At 36.7% G+C, this 20,407-nt stretch overlaps 2 protein-coding genes across 2 annotated transcripts; one reads left to right on the top strand and one right to left on the bottom strand.

The window, feature by feature from the left end:
- Window positions 1-1,176: 1,176 nt before the first annotated feature.
- On the top strand, window positions 1,177-5,489 carry LOC114260131 (cell division control protein 2 homolog 2-like). The gene is made up of 9 exons (XM_082869919.1): window positions 1,177-1,293; window positions 2,258-2,312; window positions 2,411-2,598; window positions 3,029-3,152; window positions 3,271-3,444; window positions 3,829-3,992; window positions 4,079-4,169; window positions 4,258-4,311; window positions 5,079-5,489. The coding sequence occupies exons 2-9, from the start codon at window positions 2,304-2,306 to the stop codon at window positions 5,211-5,213; spliced, it is 939 nt and encodes a 312-aa protein (XP_082726045.1). The 5' UTR covers window positions 1,177-1,293; window positions 2,258-2,303; the 3' UTR covers window positions 5,214-5,489.
- Window positions 5,490-9,369: 3,880 nt separating this feature from the next.
- LOC145791736 (uncharacterized) lies at window positions 9,370-14,905 on the bottom strand. The gene is made up of 4 exons (XM_082872160.1): window positions 14,645-14,905; window positions 13,174-14,533; window positions 10,319-10,580; window positions 9,370-10,066 (listed from the first exon to the last, which is right to left on the bottom strand). Exons 1-4 carry the CDS (start codon window positions 14,903-14,905, stop codon window positions 9,370-9,372), a joined length of 2,580 nt encoding a protein of 859 aa, XP_082728286.1.
- Window positions 14,906-20,407: the final 5,502 nt, after the last annotated feature.

Here is a 20,407-nt window from a genome sequence, read left to right as displayed (position 1 = left end):
AGTTGAGTTGAGGATGTAGGATTCCCTCCTCCTCTTGTATCTCTGGTGTTTTATCTCTAGCTTCAGGGGATGCAGCGTCTCAGTGAGGAGATGCAAACTATGTTGAATTTGGGCGTGACAAGATTAGCAGCAGTGTGTGCAGTGGATCACCTCACATGGGTTGAGGGGGTGATTTGTTAAATTCACCCCATGTAAAGGAGGTGACTCTCTTTCATGGGAACACACACAAAGGTCAAGGAAGGAGGCTACCAACCATGTCAAAGAAGGAGGCTGCCGAAGTCAAGCATGGAGGCTGCCCAAAGGCTCTCCCACCTACTCCCTCACCTATAAATGGAGGTTGAGAGGAGAGAGCAAAATGTGGAGTAAGTGAGGAAGAAAACCGTGAACCAAAGAGTGCGAGAGATGTGAGGCGGAGAGACCGTCTCCCTCGGTGTGAGCGAGGGAGACGGGTGAGTGGCTGAGTGAGGAGAGTGTGAGCTCCTCCTCTATTGTAATCTTTCTGTAATCTCCTCATTGGTATAGTGATAACCGGTTACTCTCCCGTGGACGTAGGCATTGGGCCGAACCACGTAAAATATTGTGTCTCCTTATGTGTGGGTGTGTTTTTCTGCTTGCAATGATTTCTATAAGGTCTTGGGCGGGATCCCAGATCCCAACAAAGAAAACTAAGAAAGTGGGGATGAAAGCAAAACAACAACAAAATCAATCTTTCGAGAAAGAGTTGCAAGAAAAGCTTCAACAACTAAGGATCGAGAAGGAGCAAACCGAGGAGCTATTGAAGGCCGAGAGGAGACTTTGAAGATTATGGAGGAGGAGCTTTTCTAAAAAAAATACTCTCGATTATTTCTCTCACAATTTGCATGCATTCTTTTAAACTACGGAACTTGTTTGATTTGATTTTCAATTTTTTTACTTTTAAATGCACCTAAAAATATATGTGAAAAATATATATTAAAAACACTAATTAAAGACACAAAAAAAAAGCGCAGACATTTTTTATTTAGGTATTTATTCACATAAATACATTTAGATTAAAGTAAAAAAAAAAAATTGCCTAAAATATAAATTTTTTTACTAATGAGAAAAAAGGGGGGAAAAAACTGTAAAACAGTTTTTTGAAAACAAAAACTACCAGATTTGGAGGGAAATTCTGTTTCATCTCATTTGCTGCTCCAACTAACATGCTCTCCTTCTCTCTCCCTCTCCCTCTCCCTCTCCCTCTCTATAAATATATAATGCATACTTTAAAACTCAAGTACGAACAGAGCTAGAGAAGCAATTTAATCTAGTCAAGTAAGCTCCTCTCTCTCTCTCTCTCTCTCTCTCTCTATGTCTATAACAGTTGGGTTTCACCGTTTCTTCAAATCTGAAACTATTGTATTCAATTTCGTGATGTTTTATCATAAATCCTTGACGGAGGTATATGCACATTTCGATACATATGTTTCTTGGCACCTCCGTATTACCGAATTCAATTATTGAATAATTTTCTTAGCATCCCTGTTCTTGATTTCTGATGTTTGCTGCAGAATTCTTGATTTCTTGTACTTGAATATTTCTCTATTTCCTTATTTTTGAAAGTTCTTGATGGGTGAATTTCAATTCATATATATATACACAATTCTCTACATATATATTGTTAGTATGAGATTATCACTCAATAATTTATGGGTTTGGGAATTTTACAAGCTCTGTAAATTCTGGAATCAATCTATCATACATTTACTGAATTTTTTCCCGTTGAATATTCATGACTCTACTTCTTGTAGCTTTCTGCAGAATTCTTGATTTCTTGTTCCTGCGTGTTTTCACTTTCCTTAATTTTATATATATATATATATATATTTTCAGTTCTTGATAGATGAATATCAATAGATATACAAATTTCTATATTTACCTACACATGTTATTTAAGATGTTATGTTAGTCTGAGATTATCAATCAATAACTTATCTTCTTCTTTTGATAAGCATAATTTCTGGGTTTGGCTTATGTTTTTTGAATATCATGTTACCATCTCCCATTCTCGGGAGGCGAAGCTTTGTGCATCATGGGATCAATCTATCATATAATTAGAGGATTTGCCCCTGTTTCTATTCTTTGCATATGAGCGACTTTTTTGCAAATTTTTTTTTGTCTTGTTGATTTTTTCATGTGTAATTAAAGTTTGATTGAGTTAACATTTTTAATGATCTTTTTCACTAGTAAAAAATAAGCATAATAATATTAAAATTCTGGTCTAATTGAAAATTTCTAGATCACAGCATCTTTGGATTATCCTCCGGTGGCTTTGATCCAACCAAATGGAAAAGGTATAGGATGTGTGTAACTGTGTTATGCTTATGTAGTTCAATATCATCATCATCGATTTATTTTGTGTTGTCAATAAATCTAGCTGGTGAATTGGCAGTATGAGATGGGTGAGGTTATTGAATCCGGTGCCTTTAGTGTTGTTAACAAAGGTCTCCTTCTCGAGACTAAACAGACTGTAGCTATAAAGAAGGTGTATGCTTCGGACGACTTGCACAACGGTGTCCCAAGTACAATAATGCAAGAAATCTCTCTGCTGAATGAGATGGAACATGCCAACATTGTCAAGTAAGTCATCTCCTTGGAATTCTGATTACGCAAAATCCATTAAAAATCTGATCAATGTTTCCATGCTTTTGTGTGTGAGCAAGTTGGCACATAGACACACAGGTTTTTTGGATTATTAACACTACCTTTGCGGTGATTGCACGTGACAAACAATTAAATAGGTACTTTAACCTGTGATATCACCAATTAGATAATGTTTTCATATCTAAACGTCCTAATTTGCTTGTATTTTTGTTGCAACTTGAAAGAGGGGACTATTTGGCATCCTTTAATTCTGAAAAAATCTAAGAGACTGAACACACCCTTTGATAAATAGGTGTCATTTACTTATTTTTATTGTTTTTGTTTTATTATTATTATAGATAGATAGATTGAATCATTAGTACTTTATATATTTCACTTATATACTTAACAGGACCTCGATTAACAGGTTGCTGGAAGCAATACCCATTACTGACAAAGAAGGCTACATGATTTTTGAATATCTGGACTATGATCTGGAGAAATTCATGAAGAAATTTCCAAAAGAATCTAAGAATAAACAAAGAATAAAGGTGGATCGATAGATCTTTTCCATATTATGTTCTATGTGCTGATTGTTTGTAACCTCATGATGTGTCGCTTAACTTCTTCCTCTTCTGTTTTTCTATTTTTTCTTTTCCCCTTTTGCAGAATTTTCTGCGTCAAATTCTTTCTGGTCTTGCGTACTGTCATGAGCTCAAAATTGTGCACTGTGATTTGAGGCCTGACAATTTGCTGGTAGATCACGATGGCTCCGTGGTGAAGATTGCAGACTTTGGATTGGCCAGGAAATTTGGTAGTCCTCTTGGGGAATATTGTCCGGAGGTATTTCTTGTATCCTTTAAGTTCACTTTGCCTGAATGAGGCCTTTAAATTGTCTTTTTTTTTTTATTTTTTTATTTTATTGCTGTTTTTAATCCACAATGCTTTCATCTGATTTTTGCATTGCTGCCTTGGCAATTGAAAGAATCTGACTTTCACCTTAGATGATGTTCACGTATGATTTTTCTTCAAATATTGTTATTATTACTATTTTTTTGAAAAAGTTTTTGGTTGCGTTCATTTGCTAGCTGTCTAATATAACAATTGCTTTAAAATGAAGTTGATAGGAAGGATACCTGAGTTGAACTTTGTTAATTTCGTATTTCGATCTTTAAATGTCAATTGTTTTTTTATGAATCTAATATAATGGGTAGTTTTCTTCTTCAGGTAGTAAATTTATATTACATGCCACCAGAAATCCTCCTTGGCTCCCACTTATACTCCACCCATGTCGATGTGTGGTCTGTAGGCTGTATATTTGCTGAGATGATTAATCATCGGCATCTGTTTAATAAATTCTTCGAGAAAGATCGTCTGCAGAAAATTTTTAGGTGTGCTTATGTGCACCGCATCATTTTTTATTTATTTATATTTTTCCACTAAAGGCATATTTATATTCAGTTTATTTTTATTGCAGCATTATGGGGACACCAGATGCAACAACATGGCCTGGAGTGACCTCACTACCGGATTACATACCTGATGACTTTCCCAAGCAAGATCCTAAGGTAACATCGATTTTTGATTCATTATTTATTTATTTTGCAAGTCATCAAGTTGTAAAATTTGTTTTCGCTTTCTCTTTCTTTGATGCAGAACCTGGCAGAATATGTTCCTAATCTTGAACCAGCTGGAGTCGATCTTCTTTCTGTAAGTTGTTGCTTGTTTGTAATGTCTTTGTGAGAATGTTTATCTGAATGAACATTTTCCTATATGTGACAGTTTTGTTTTTGATAGCAATGAAAATAGAACCTAATAAATCTTCGTCTTTGGAAGTTTGGATTGCAATGAATAGTCCTTTTGTTTAACTACCCTCTCTAGTTTATAATGTTATTTTCATTTTCTCTTTCCTTTTTTCCTTTTTTCTTTCTTTCACTTATGCTCGACATAAAATATTTTTGGCATTTCTTGGTGTTTGGTATAACGGATAAAAGCCAAAGTTAATGGAAAACAGGCTTATTTGGGTGGAAAATATTTCGGCCTATTTTGGGAAGTGGGTTAAAAGCTACTCCCCAACTTTTAACCCACTTCTCTCTCTCTCAAAAAAGTCAAAAAGCAGGTTTTAACTATCTTCTCAAAACACAAGGCCACAACCAATACGAAAAAGTTTTCTACAAAAAAATATTTTATGAAAAAATGTTCTTCACTGGCAAATATTTTCCCCCGCAACAAAGGGTGTCATTACTTTGTTTACTCTCTTTCTTCCTTCCTTTACTTTCTTTCTAGGAAAATGTTTATGTTATTTTATTTCTTTCTACAAAACGTTTACTTTCATTCTTCGTAGGAAAATGTTTTCGACAAAAGATCCTCCTTCTTCTTCATTTTTTTTTTTTTTTTTTTTTTTTTTTTTTTTTTTTTTTTTTCTATCACTCTCTTAGACCATCTTGTTTATGTTAAATTTGCGCATTTTCATCCAGGCAATGCTCTGCATAAATCCAGCTAGAAGAATTTCAGCTCTTGATGCGCTCGCACATGCGTACTTCAAGAATGATGATGGTGATGATGATGAAGAAGAAGAAGATTATGATGGTGATGATGCTGCTGAAAAATAAGAGGATTATGTTGGTGATGATGATCCTTGATTCCATGTCCTCAACTTTTCTTTGCTGTTGTTGTTGTCAGTTCACAGAGTATCTGTTGGTGGTCTTTCTTTCATTCATTTTAAATTTTCTCCACGCTCAGAACGCTTTTGTTGCAACCAATTTGTGCTAGGAACAGGCTTTATGCAATTATGTAATTAGGTTTTATAAACTTAGATCTCAATCTAACTCAACTCAACAAATTTGTCTACATCCCAATCCATTTGATTTGGTTTCAAGAAACATTTTCTGGCTCTCAAATTGATTGTTATTGGCATCTTTTTCTTTTTCTTTGTTAATATTTTGAGAAACATGTGACTTGTTCCTCAAACATGGGATTGGCTATATGAATCATTTTTCTCCACTCGACCCGACCATGTTTCTCTACATTAGTAATTAACCTTTTTTGTAGTTAGGGTTATTATCCAAAGAAACAGAGTTCTGCCCCAAATATCTAACCATGAAATCTCATCACCTCTCTCTCTCTCTCTAGAATTGTTCTGACTCTAAATCCCTTTCCTGAAAGAATATTGATGACTTTGCTTCTTGATCACTGATGTTTTCTACAGAATTCTTGGTTTCTTTTCCTGAATGTTCTCAATTTCCATTCATGAATCTCATGCTTTCTCGTTTTCTAGTGAGTCTGATATTATCACTCAATAATTTGTGGGTTTTCTTGCAATCTTGGAAGGTGAAACTTTGTGCATTCTGGGATCAATCTATCATATATTTACTGGGTTTTTTTTCCTCTCTCTCCCTTTTTTTATTTTTTACTTGTTTATTTTTTAATTTTGATTTTTTTTTTGATTTTTTTTTAGTTTTCTCTCATTGCAAAATGGGATGCTTGTTTGCAATTTTTTGTCGGAAATATTTGAGTTGCATAAGCTTAATGTTTTTTCTTGCTCTGTTTTTCTCATTTTTAATAAATGTATGATTGAGTTTAAAATTTTTAATGATATATATTTATTTATTATTGAGTGAAATCCTAAAATTCTGATAATTTTTCAAATTTCTAGATCACATCATCTTTGGATTATCCTTCAATAGCTTTGAGCCAATCAAGTGGAAAAGGTAGAGGATCGGTGTTGTGCTTGTGTAGTTCAATATCATAATCATCATGAATCAATTTATATATGTTGTGTGCTGTGTGTTGTGTGTTTTCAATAAACTAAAGCTGTTGAATTGGCAGTATAAGCTGGGTAAGGTTATTGGACTCGGTGCCTACCATATTATTCACAAAGGTCTTAATCTCGAGGCTAATCAAATTGTAGCTATAAAGAGACTGCATACTTTGGACTACAAAAATGGTGTGCCATATACAACAGTTTGAGAAATCTCTATGCTGAAAGAGATGGATCACATAAACATTGTCAAGTACTTCCTCTGTCCCAAAATATTAGTCCTTTATTCAATTTTTCGTTGTCCCAAAATATTAGTCCCTCTTCAAAAATCAAATACAAAAATAATATAAATTTTCTATTTTACCCTTCTTTTGAATTCATAAACAATATAAAAAGTACAATTATGATATTGCTATTCCCCGAAAAATTTACTATCAAAGGGTAATTTTGGAAAATCAACTTTTTTAAAGTACAATAATTGTACTACCAAAAAAAAGTCGGATTCCCTAAAAGGGACCATTATTTTGGGACGGAGGGAGTAAGTTATTTCTTTGGAATTCTAATTAAAAAAAAAAAAACCCGTTACAAATCTGATCAATGTCTTTGTTTTTTACTTTATATATTTGATGGGTCAATCAAGAAGTAGGAGAAGAGGAACTTAGAGAGAGATTAGAGAGAGAAATTCTCAATTCAATTCAAATTCAATATATCCAAGTTAGTTACAAGTGACGTGGTACTCCTCTATTTATAAGATACACTATCTAACACATGCTATGCACATGACACTACATCATACTCCCCCTCTTAAGAAAAGACTTGTCCTCAAGTGAAGACAACAAAATGCAACCAATACTAAAAATGAAAGACACAAACCCAAAGTACAAGATGTCAACTTTTCAAGGAACTATTCTACAAGGGTAAAGGTATCATCAATGGAAGAGGCATCCGGAAAGTACGGTACAAGGTGTTGTACGTTAAAGGTATTGGATATGCCTAAATGATGCGGTAGCTTGACTTTATAAGCATTGTCGTTAATCTTGCGTAACACCTCACAAGGTCCCACCTTCTTATCACTCAACTTAGTGTAGGTGCCATGGGGATATCTCTTTTTTCTCAATACCACCCACACAAGATCCTTTACTTCAAACACCACTCTTCGCCTATGCACATCACCGGCTGCCTTATACTTTGCATTAGACTTCAATTTGGGCCCTCACTTGAGAATGAATGCTCTTTATGAACGTGGCCATTTCCTCCGCCTTAACGCTTCCTCTCCTTGAGAGTGGCATAGGCACCAAATCCACCACACTTGAAGGCCTTGTCCCATAAACTACTTCAAAGGGGGAAGTATTTATGGTGCGGTTGATAGATGAATTATAAGCAAATTCAGCCAAAGGAAGGATGCCATCCCAACTCTTGGGGTGATCCCCCACAAGGCACCACAACAAGTTGCCAAGGCTACGGTTCACTACCTCAGTTTGACCATCGGTTTGCAGATGAAATGTAGTACTAAAACTCAAGTCCGTGCCAATTTTCCTCCACAAAGTTCTCCAAAAGTGAGCAAGGAACTTAGCATCTCTATCGGACACAATAGAAGTAGGCACCCCATGCAACTTGTAGACTTCTTTGAAGAAGAGATTAGCAATGTTTGTAGTATCCATGATCTTCTTGCAAGGTATGAAATGTGCCATCTTGGAGAAATGGTCCACCACTACCATGATAGAATCAATGTTTTAAAAACCGGACCGGTGAACGAACCGGAAAAAGGATCGGGTGGACGGGTCACCGGTTCAACCGTCGGGTTGAACCGAAATTAAACCGTGACGTAATAAATATATTAAAATTATATTTAAATAAAAATATAAGTAATAAAATTATAAATTAAAAATATTAAATTATCTTAAATATTTGTCTTAATATTTTTTTTACTGAAAAATATAATAATATATTTTGATATATTATTAATTTCAATTTTGGAAGATGAAATCAAATATTTAATATTCCCTCCATATGATTTTAATTCAAATAATTTGATTGAAAGGAGAGCAAAAATTTTGGAGGGATATCAAAATTTCAATATTTCCTCCAATACATTTGATTGAATCTCACATGGATTTCTTGAGTCTTTTTGAAAGAATTTTTTTCTTATAAATAGGTGAAGACTTTCACAATAATTTCATCAAAACTCTTAATGGGATTCCTCACAAGAAGAGACCCTTAAAAAAGAGTTTCAAATTAAAATTTTCTTATATTCTTATATTTTATATATATAATATATATATATATATATAATAAGAAAGAAAGAGAAAAGAAAGAAAGAAAAACTGAAAAAAAAAAAAAATTGAAAAAAAAAAAAAGGAGCCAGACCGGTTCGATCAACCCATGACCGGGTCAACCGGTTCACCGGTTTAACCGGTGGGTTCATCGATTTTCAATAAATAGTTCGGTTTTTGCAATTGGCCGGTTTAAGAGGGCTAACCGGACCGGAACCCCATCCGGTCACCGGTTGAACCGGCCGGTCCAATCCGGGTTTCAAAACCTTGGATAGAATCACTCCGCCTTTGAGTAGGAGGGAGGCCCAACACAAAGTCCATACTAATGCACTGCCAAGGAGCATCCGGCATTGGTAAAGGTAGATATAGCCCCGCATTAGTGGCAGTTCCCTTGTTCCTTTGACAAATTTGACAATGCTTCACATAACTTTGCACATCCTTGGTCATGCCCAGCCAATAATAAGCATCTTGAAGCAATCCAAGGGTCTTGTCCTTACCAAAATGCCCCATCTTATGATGCTCAACCAACAAATGTGTCCTCAAGGAACAACTAGGAACACACAACTTAAGGCCATGAAAAAGGAAACCATCCCTTATCATGTAACTTGGATAAGCCATCTGATCCCCCATTTGCAAAGCATTAAAGATCTTGGAAAAGTAAGGATCACTTGCATAGAATGTACGAAATTCATCAAAACCCACAACTTCATTTTTCATTTCATTCAAGAGAGTCGTTCACCTACTTAACCCATTGGCCACCTTATTAAGAACCCCCGATTTGTGGCACAAAGAGAATGTGAATTGTTGCAAGTAGGCCACCCATTTGGCATGGCGCTTGTTAAGATGAGATTGACTATTGATGTACTTGAGAGCTTTATGATCGGTGTTGAGCACAAACTCCTTGTATGCAAGATAGTAGTTCCAATGCTTGAAGGCTTGGATAATGGCATAAAATTCCAAATCATAAGTGGAATACTTAAGCTTAGCCCCATTCAACTTTTCACTAAAGAAAGCAATGGGCCACCCTTCTTGGCTAAGGACACCTCCAATACCCAATCCTGATGCATCACAATCAAGTTCAAAGGTCTTGTCAAAATTCGGTATTCCCAAAATTGGAGCCTCGGTAAGTAACTTCTTCAAAAAATGGAAGCTATCGGCGGTTTCCTTGCTCCACTCAAAAGCTTTAAGCTTAAGAATGTTGGTCAAAGGGGCATCGATGCTACTAAAGTTTTGGATAAATCGCCTATAGAAAGTAGCCAAACCATGAAAACTCCGTACTTCTTGGATACTAGAAGGAGTGGGCCATTCCACAATTGCTTTGACCTTCTCCACGTCCATAAGCACCCCATGAGAAGACACAACATAACCCAAGAAGATGACTTGGTCCACGGCAAAGGTGCACTTCTTAGTGTTGTCATAGAACTTGTCTCGCCTCAAAAGTTCAAAGACTTGTCAAAGGTGGCACAAATGCTCTTCCAAACTTTGACTATAGATCAAGATATCATCGAAGTAGACCACTATACACACCCCCAAAAATGGTTGCAACATTTGTGTCATCACCCTCATAAAAGTACTTGGAGCATTGGTAAGTCCAAATTGCATCACAAGCCACTCAAATAGGTCATGAGACGTCTTAAAGGATGTTTTCCACTCATTACCAAGCTTGATGCGGATTTGATGATACCTGCTTCTAAGATCAATCTTAGAAAACATCATTGATCTGGCAAGGCAATCCAACATATCATCCAATCTTGGAATTAGAAAGCAATAATTGATTGTAATCTTGTTGATTGCACGACTATCCACACACATCCACCAAGAGCCACCCTTCTTAGGTGTCAAAAGCACCGGAACACCATAAGGACTAAGGCTAGGCCGGATATACCCTTTAGTGTAATAACCCTCCCCACTGCTTACCGATGAACATTGATTACCGCTAAACTGAACTGATTATGACTGATAATTGAACTGATTAAAGTACTGAACTGACTGACTGAAAACTGGAACTGAATTGACCAAGTATGTATGTTAATCTGTAGTCTATCTGTTTGATTGTTTATTTGATCTGTTCATGTTTTATGTTTAAACTGCTAATTGAAGGTCTTATCGGCGGCCGAACTGGGAATTGATTAGTGTGTCTTGGTCATTGTAATTTATGTGATTTTATGGTGTATTTATCTAAAATGTGATCTAGTATGATTAAATTAGATTAAATATTGATCAATTGCTTAAATTGGCCTTATTTACCAAACTAGCCTTAGTGGCCACTACTTGATTCATTGTGAGCTTCATTACACTTGATCACATAACACATTTGCTCAGCCATTCTCCTTGCCTTAGTCGATAGAGAGAGAGAGACTTGAGGAGTTGATTTCATCTCAATATTACTTAGAATTTGAAGGAAATTGAAGTGTAGATTGCTTAATTGAGCTCCTAGTCTTCCAATTCAAGCCCTAAGGTAGAGTAATTACCCTCTTGTTTGTGAATTGAGCTTGTTCTTACATGATTCATGTCAAATTTAGTGAATTGAGCCATGGATTAGTTCTAGCATGTTGAAATAGAGCATAATTCATGCATGCATGTTAGTATTGTTGGATTTTGAGTTGAGTTCATGGCAAATTGTCACATGCATGTCCATGTTTTGAGTGTAGGCCATGTTTGCATCTTGTTTTGGAATCAATTGGCTCATTAGAGCATGTCTTGAAGCTTGAAAGTTATTTAAAGATCACGCATGTCATGTTTGAGGATTGTTCTTGAAAAATGGTTTGAAATTGGATTTGAATTAAACACCCTTGGGCTTTGATTTCTCAAAATTGAGCTTTGAACCATGTTATTCTATGTGTTTACAAATGTTTTCTGGAAATTCAGCCCAAGAGGTTGAGTTTTGAGTTGTTAAAACTTGGTTTGAGCTTGGAGGTGCAATCTGGGTTTTCCAGATTCTGCACTTCCGCTCGAGTGGGGGCTAGTGACGCTCGAGCGGGGAATCCGAGCATCCAGTATCTCTGCACTGTTTTACAGTCCGCTCGAGCGTAGTCATGTGTCTCAAGCTCGAGCGGGCGTCGAGCGTCCGTCGAGCGGAGATTTCACCCATCCAGTACTTTTACAGTACGCTCGAGCGGGATATTTGACGCTCGAGCGTGTACCTTTGTTGCATGACCGCTCGAGCGGGGAAACCTGAGCTCGAGCGGGACTCTGTTTTTCTGAAAACTCCTGAAACTGTTTTCTGATCACATCTTTGCATCCTCATCTCATCCTAGGCATTCTTAGGCCTAGTTTAAGACATCTTATTGAGGATATAGATGTAGAACACACCGAGGCAAATTAGGGATTAAGTTATTATCTTTCCCAGCTGTGTAGCTTAGTGTGTTCAATCTGTTAACTGTGTAGGGTTGGCGACTGGGGAAACACGCTCTAGCATACTGTAGCCCAAACTCTGTGAGTAACGATTGTGTAAAGATATGTTTAAAAATGATTATTTTCTGAACAACTGAATTGTACTGTTTCTAAATTGAATACTGTTAATTGAATGAATGTATGTCCTATATTCTGAACTGTATTGTGGCATCCTTAGCACCTACTGTTTACTGTTTACTGTTACTGTTACAGAGATCTCTGTCGGTTCCCTTGCTGGAACCACTACTGTTACTGACTGATGGCCATCATTTACTGCTCGGTCTTTTAAGACCTACTGTTTACTGTACTGTTATGCTAATGGATGTACCACATATGACTGTACTGACTAAACGACTGAAATACTGATTTAATGAACTGTTTTCATTACTGTAAGGACATTCATTCTTAACCTCTTTACGCATTATGTTATTCACTGGGCTTTAGCTCATTGCTCATATATATATGTAGGTGTACAGGCACCAGACCGTGGCTAGGAGCATCAGGGTCACTCCAGTTTTGTCCAGCCAACTACCGTGCCTCACTGCGAGGTTCCAAGCCTATCATGCTAAGGCTTAGGGGTGTTTTAGGACCCCCCCTTCTGTACTGTCTTGCTGTTTTATAATAACCGAGTGGATTGTATAGACTGAATGTTTACGGTACTGTTATATAGGGATTAAGTCCCTATTCTGAATGATTGTATATATTGTGCATACTGTTCTGTACTGTTTGTGTATATACGTATGAAAAGTCTTTTTGCATACAGACTGTCACAACTCATTGGACATTGTTTCTTTACTGTTTTGGCTTCCGCCAGGCCCTGTACTCTGTTTTACTGTGCTACTGTTAAGCAGGCCTTTGGTAATCTCGGATTACTGGTCGGTTACGGTGCTAAACCCATAGGGCCGGGTTTGGGTCATGACATTTAGCCAAAAGCTCTTCCACTTGCCGCTGCAACTTCTCTTTCTCCTTTGGAGACATGCGATATGCTGGTTTGTTTAGAAGGGCTGACCCGGGTACCAAATCAATACGATGTTGAATGTCACGCATAGGAGGCAAATTGGGAGGAAGCTCTTGGGGAAATACATCAGAATACTCTTCCAAAAGAGTAGCCACCTCAACTTTTCCTTTAGAAGCACTTGTGTGTACAATCGAAACTAACACCCACAATCCCAAAATCCTGACTCTCTTCCACAAACTCCTTGGAAGCAAGCAATGTAGTAGCACTAGGAGATGGCTTGGAAACATCATTGGAAGTAACCTTTTCCTTCATTGGAAGCAAGGTAAATTGGATATTATCCTTGACAACGGTGTAGGTGTTCCGTTTGCCATCATGCAAAGATTGCCGATCATATTGCCAAGGTTGCCCAAGTAGAATGTGACAAGCATCCATAGGCACTATATCACACCATGCTTCATCAAAGTATTTTTTCCAGATAGAAAATGAAACCAAGCACCATTTGGTAACCTTGATCTCATTGCCTTCCTTGAACCAAGATAGAGAATAAGGATGTGGATGTTCCTCCACCGGAAGATTGAGTTTGTCCACCATTTCTTGAGAAACTACGTTCTCACAACTTCCACTATCAATGATCATGTTACAAATACGGCCACCAATGTTGTAAGTGGAATAAAAGATATTGGTACGCAACCAATCTTCTTGGCTCTCTAGTTTTGGTGAAAGAAGAGTCTTTTTCAACATAAGAGCAAGACCCTCTTCTTCATCACTATCTCCACCAATTACCATATTACTCGAAGGATTAATGATTGGAGCATCTTCAAAGTCACCATGCTCCTCAACTTCTTCAATGAGAAGTGCCTTGTTCCAATTATTACCCATGTTCTTACGACAATCAGAAGATCTATGCCTCGGTTCACCACACCTAAAGCATTTGAATGTTCCATCTTGTGGTGGATTTTGGTTTCCGGAAACACCATTAGAACGAGGAGCTTGAGAGGAGGAAGCACCCTTATCCACAAACTTAGAAGGAGGATTAGCTTTGGCAAAGATAGGAGTGGAAGGACTTGGTCTAAAACCACCTCGGAACCCTCCTTGGGAGTATTGTCCCATTTGGGAAGCATGGCGGCTTTGTTGCTTCTCCACGGCGAAGGCCTGATTATAAGCTTCGGAAACACTATATAATGTGTGCAAGGCAAGAACATCTTGGATGAAAGATTTCAAGCAGCTCACATAGCGGGCCACCCGTTGCTCCTCACTTTCACTTAAGTCAACCCGTGCAATGAGTTGATAAAAGGCTTCCGTGTATTCATTCACATTACCATATTGCTTGAGAATATGAAGGCGTTGATAAACACTTTGGAGGTAGTTGAATGGTAGAAAATGACCCTTCAATTTCTTTTTCATTTTCTTCCAATCATGGATTTTCTCTTTACCACATCGGTGATGGTTGAGTTGAAATTGTTCCCACCAAGCGAAAGCTCTCTCCTTTAATTGAATAGCCACAAGCTTAACTTTGTTTTCATTGGAGACCTCTCCATAGTCAAAGATCTGCTCAATGGTGTTAAGCCAATCAATGAACTCATCGGGATTGAGGCTTCTATGAAATTCGTGAAATTCAATTTTGATATTGTTCTCCCATTTGTGTTACATTTTACCCACATCCATTCGATGCCGTCGTGGGGCCCAAAAGATATTATCAAAAGAATGATAAGTACCACCTTCGGTATCATCGGAACCATCACTACTCTCGATAGGAGGTAGGAGACGTTGCATCGTCTCGGTTAACGCAGCAATTTGTCGTCTCATTTTGGCCATCTCATCTCTTGGATTTGGAATCCCATTACCCCCATCACGATCACCCAAATATGAGATGTAAGCCCTACCACGACCACCCCTATGACCTCGACCTCGTTGAGCCATTGAGCAATTTCCAAGAATATGCAGAGACACAGTAATCTCACCCAGTTGAATATTGATAAAACAGTGCATCAATATACAATCTTAGCACAGTGAACAGATAATGTCACAACAGAGGCAAGACCCAAAATGTTGAAGACAAGAATTGAACTCAGATTGATGCACACAGATTTAAAGAATTTGAGACTTGATATAACATAGGAAATTCAACACAGATGGATTAAAGACTTCAAGAATCACTTACCCACATGTTGATTTCAGTCAATCGAGTCTAGAATAACTTCAAAGAACAACCTAGGTATGATTTCATCACAAGAGAACAAAATCCAGATTCGAAGTTGGTATGACGCGAGTTGTAGATGAATTCAAGGGTCAAAAGTTGTGATCTCAATTGAGCTTCCAGAAATCACGAAGGATAACTCGCGAAATCAATTCAATCCCAAGTTGCGATTCAACTCGAAAATTCTAATCAAGAATACTTTCGCGATTGCGAGATGAGAACACCTTCACGATTTGTGATAAGTTTGCTAACCACGAGCTTCAATTCTATGTCTTGAGTTCGACAGGATTTCCATTACTGCTTTATGATGGTTTCTCACATAACTGTGATCATGATTGTGATTCGTAATTAGGGTTTCAAATTTTAGGTATGTATCTCTCTCACAATTCATGCATTTAGAACATGAATTAGGAACAATAAACTTGAAGCTTTGATACCAAAATATGATGGGTCAATCAAGAACTAGGGAGAGAGGAACTTAGAAAGAGATTAGAGAGAGAAATTCTCAATTCAATTCAAATTCAATATATCCAAGTTAGTTACAAGTGATGTGGTACTCCTCTATTTATAGGATACACTATCTAACACATGCTATGCATAGGACACTGCATCACTTTCTTAACAGAAGCTCGGTTAACAGGCTGCTGGATGTAATAAGCAATACCAAAAATGAATGGTGTATCATTTTTGAATATTTAGACCTTGATTTAGAGAAATACATGGTGACTTATTCGGAGGATTCTATGGATAAACACAGAATAAAGGTGGTTGATAAATCTTTTCCATATTATATTTTATATATTTATTGCTTGTTCAAGATTTAATTTTTATTTTTTTTTTATTTTTTGCAGTATATTATGCATCAAATTCTTTCTTGTGTTATGTACTGTCATAAGCACAGAATTATGCACTGAGACTTGAAGCCTGACAATTTGCTGATAGATTTCAATGCCTCCATAGTGACGATTGCAGACTTTGGAATGGCAAGGGCATTTCATACTCCTTTTAGGGCATATAGTCCTGAGGTATTTCATTTTGCTTGAAGAGAAGTATACCAAATTTAGCCCTTATTGGATGGGGTTTGGAGGGAGTAGATTGGATACAGACTTAACATTTGACATAAGTTACAAAAAGTGTCTGTCGTTATCACTTAAATTGTCTGCCAATTGTCAGAATACTTTCACCGTGGATGATGTTCACATTTGAATTTTCTTTTTCTTTTTGTTTGCTAGTCTTTACACATCGGTTAATACAACACTTAAAACTGTTAATCGAGGAATTTTAATCTTCAAAAAACATGCCTTAGTTGAATGATGAAAAATGTGTTTCACAGTTTCAGTAATCCTGTTTCTTTTATTTTCTTGTTTTTGGTTGGAAAATGAAGTTGAAACTTTGTTTGCTTTGTATTTCGATCTTTAAATTTCAATTGCTGTTTAGGAATGTCATACAATTGGTAATTTTCTTCGTCAGGTAGTAACTATATGGTACAGAGCACCCAAAATCCTCCTTGGCTCCTCGGTATACTCCACTGCTATCGATGTGTGGTTTGCTGGCTGTATATTTGCCAAGATGCTTATGCATCAGAATCTATTTGCTGGTGCCTCCAAGAATGAAGATCTCCGTAAAATTTTTAGGTGTTAACAAAGCTTACAAATGCATTTATTTCGCATGCATTTCGTTTTTCTTTTTCTGCTACAATCATATATATGTTCAGTTCCCTTCATTGAAGCATTATGGGGACACCAAATTGAAGAGAATTGTACAAAATTGGCTTACCCTAATGTGGGTAAGACCATGTCTATATATAATGAATATATGATACACAAAAAAAGGAATTAAACATTTACACCATCAAATCCTAAAATCAAATCCCTAAATAACCGTAATTTATAGAAATCATGGGATCCCCTAAATATATTCTATTCTATATTCCAACACAAATGAGAGAAGATGGCTTGGAGAGTCTTCTCGAGTACTATCCTATGGTAATATTTATCATTTTCGCTTCAATTTTTTTATTTCACAAGTCAAGTTGGTAAATTTGTAATCCCTTTCCTTTTCTTCTATGCAGAATCTAGAAGAATTTTTCCTGATTTAGAACTAGCCTTAGTTGATCTTCTTTCTATAAGTTGTTGTTGCTTCAAATATGGTTTTTTTTTTTAGAATAATGATTTGAAAAAACATTTTCCATACATATGTGACAACTTTGTTTTGGATAACAATGAATCATTAGGTTACTCGGTCCATGTCCATCTTTCCCCCTTTAGTTGAACTGTCATCTCTAATTTATCATTTTCTTTCAATTGTCTCTTTCCTTTTCTTTTTTTTTTTTTTTTCTCTTTCCTTTTATTGTTGTTTTGCTTGTGCTTCATTTATCATTAAAAACCCTAAGTGATTCGTGATTCAGATTAAGATTAATTGCAACAATACCCAAACAATTAAAACAAACAATCTAAATCATCTAGCATATATGAAAGTGATTTAGATTGTTGCTTCAAAATTAATAAATCAACATAATCGATTTTAGCATGGAAAAATCATAATTGAAGCACCTCCAATTTTGTTTAAAAAACCATGAGCGAAACGCCACTAATCAATCCAATATGAAAGAAAGAAAGAATACAAATTTACCAAAACAAATTATCCAACCTCTGTTAATTCGTCTTCGACAATCTGTATCTCATTTACCGTAACCTTCATCTTGGAATTGATCAGATTGATGTTGAATCCACAACATCCATGTCGAATCAACGACTGTGCACGGCTTTGAACTCATTCGAATACTCCACGCTTGAATCTCCGAATTCCACCAAAAAAGAACAATATTGAGGTAGAACACTTAAACAACTTTTTGATGTATGCTTGTTAAACCATGAGTTTAATACTCAATCAAACATCAAAGAAAACTAGAAAAATAGCCTCAGAAGAAAACCCTAGAACCCTCAAAGAAGATCTAGAAGCAGTGCCCTAGATTCGGAGTAAACTGCAGCTTTATAGCAGTGGGAATTGCAATCTTCCCACTGCTGGACGAGTGAAATTGTCGCTCGAGCGCAAGAGTGAACGCTCGAGCAAGGAAGGAAAAGCAAAACTCACAAACGGCACCCTTCTAAGTAGGTAAAAACACCTCATACTGGCAAGTGGGACCTGAAACCAAAAAGAGGTGAGCACAAGCAAAATGTGACACTAAGATGAAATGAACCACATACCATGAAACCTGCAAACTCACAATTTTGACAATATGAAGCACAGTATCATGAGCAAATCAGGTAAACATCAATCAATGAGCATAAGCTACATGGGAATGCACAACTCAAAGACAAACATGAGAGCTCACATAATGAATATGTGTGTGTGCAATCCTTGAGAGGCCATAGAGCTAGAGTTAATTCTCGTAGTGATCAGATGGCTGGACCTCCGGCAAGAGTAACTGAACATCACTGAGAAAAGTCAAACCACTAGCAATCAAGGGCTATTTTTTGAGTAAAAGGGGAGGCTCTTCCTCAATCAATGAGTCCTTTTTTTTTTTCATTTGTTTTTTTGACTTTTCTTTCTTGTGGGCACTCATTGGTGGCTTGCACGCTCAAGAGTATGGAGACCAAACCACAGAAGCATGAAAACAATAAGGATGGCCTGGTTAGTGCCTCTGAGGTAGCCTTTTCCTAATGCTCAGACTTCAATGAACTGAGAGAGAAACCGTGAAAGTAAAAAATGATGGTAAATGGTTAAGAGACTTAACATTACCCATGATATGCCAGTATAGGTCAATTCCTCTGAAAATGTATAAGAGACACTGTTAGAGGTCCATAGAGAACTTTGATCACTTGTGCGGAAACCCCTACAACAGTTTATCTCAAGGATGTGTACAGAATGAAATCATGAAGTCAAAGAACATGAGCATTTAGAATGAGCTATGAATAAAGAATAATGAAATCTTGCAAGCAGCATAAGATGTGTTCATATAAGTGTAAATGCAGAGATGACAAGAATCAATGACAATGAGATCATAGCATCCAAGTACACTTAAAAGCAAATCTCTCTCACCTACTCAAGTAATAGGACACACCCTAGTGACTGAGCACTACACCCAAGGTCTTTCTAAGGAACTCAAATCTCAGAAGATCAAGGGGTTTTGTAAAAATATTAGCCTTTTGATGCTCAACGGGTACATGTTCAAGAATAACAAGGTCGTCTTTAACTAACTCTCGAATGAAATGATGACGAATGTCAATATGTTTGGTGCGAGAGTGTTGGCTAGGATTTTTAGAGATGTTTATGGCACTTGTATTATCACAGAAAAGGGTGAGAGTGTTCTGGTCTATACCATAATTATTGTTAAGCATGTGTGTATTAAGGGTAGTCTAGTCATTTGTAGCAATTAGGGTTAGCATAGTTGTCTTATATATATATATATTTCTTGTAATTCTTTTTCATTCAATTGAATAATATGGTACTTAGTTCCTAACTAAGTTTTCATGGTATCAAAGCAGGGTTTTTATAGCTAACCTCTCATTGGTGTTGGTATGAATTGAATGTAGGATTATGGTTGCTTTTCTTCGTTTGTCGCTATACACCCTTGCATCGAAGTCGAGTGGGCTTGTCTGTGCCTCACGAAGTCGCGATTCACATTCGCGATTCATAGTCAAAGTTTCTTCTTCCTCACGACTCTCCCTTTCATCTCACAGTCGCATTTGGTTATTCTAATCGCTACTGATATTGGCTTGTTTGGTTCAAAGGTGTGATACTTGGGTAATCTACTTCAGTTTCTCTTCTTCTTTGTGTTGCTGTTTCCTTGTGACTTCTTTGTGGTCTTGTGGTCTTCTCTGTGAAGTTCTTTATATTTTGATATCATGTCTAGTGGAATGTTAGATTCATTTCAAGTCATTAGCGAGAAGTTAGTGGGAGATAATTATGTTTATTGGGCCAATGTCATGAAGAATTTTCTTCTGGGTAAAAATGTTTGGGATGTTGTTACCAGTGATTCTCCTATGCCCATTGATGCCAATGTTGAAAAGTTTCAAGATTTGTTCTTTGTTTGGTAAGTTACTAATGCCAAGATTATTACTTGGATTAATCATTCTATAGATCAATCTATTGGGATTCATTTTGCCAAGTTCACTACTGTGAAAAAAATTTAGGATCATCTATCTCTGTTGTATGTTCAGTCTGTGGGATCAATTAGCTTTTACTAAGCCTAAGTCATTGAGCACTCATGTGGCATATTGTAC

This window comes from Camellia sinensis, chromosome 5 (genome assembly GCF_055761805.1).
Source record: "Camellia sinensis isolate YWXY chromosome 5, ASM5576180v1, whole genome shotgun sequence".
NCBI classification, from domain to species: Eukaryota; Viridiplantae; Streptophyta; class Magnoliopsida; order Ericales; family Theaceae; genus Camellia; species Camellia sinensis.
Note: the sequence above shows the minus strand (reverse complement) of the source record. Positions and strands in the feature narration are given on the sequence as shown.

Coding starts and splice junctions, on each gene's coding strand:
- LOC114260131 (XM_082869919.1), top strand. Junction 3,445..3,828: donor TTGGGGAATATTGTCCGGAG/GTATTTCTTGTA, acceptor TTTCTTCTTCAG/GTAGTAAATTTATATTACAT. Junction 4,312..5,078: donor CTGGAGTCGATCTTCTTTCT/GTAAGTTGTTGC, acceptor ATTTTCATCCAG/GCAATGCTCTGCATAAATCC.
- LOC145791736 (XM_082872160.1), bottom strand. CDS start 14,905: ATGGCTCAACGAGGTCGAGGTCATAGGGGTGGTCGTGGTAGGGCTTAC. Junction 14,534..14,644: donor CACGACGGCATCGAATGGAT/GTGGGTAAAATG, acceptor ACCATTGAGCAG/ATCTTTGACTATGGAGAGGT. Junction 10,581..13,173: donor TGTGGGTGTTAGTTTCGATT/GTACACACAAGT, acceptor AGTCATAATCAG/TTCAGTTTAGCGGTAATCAA.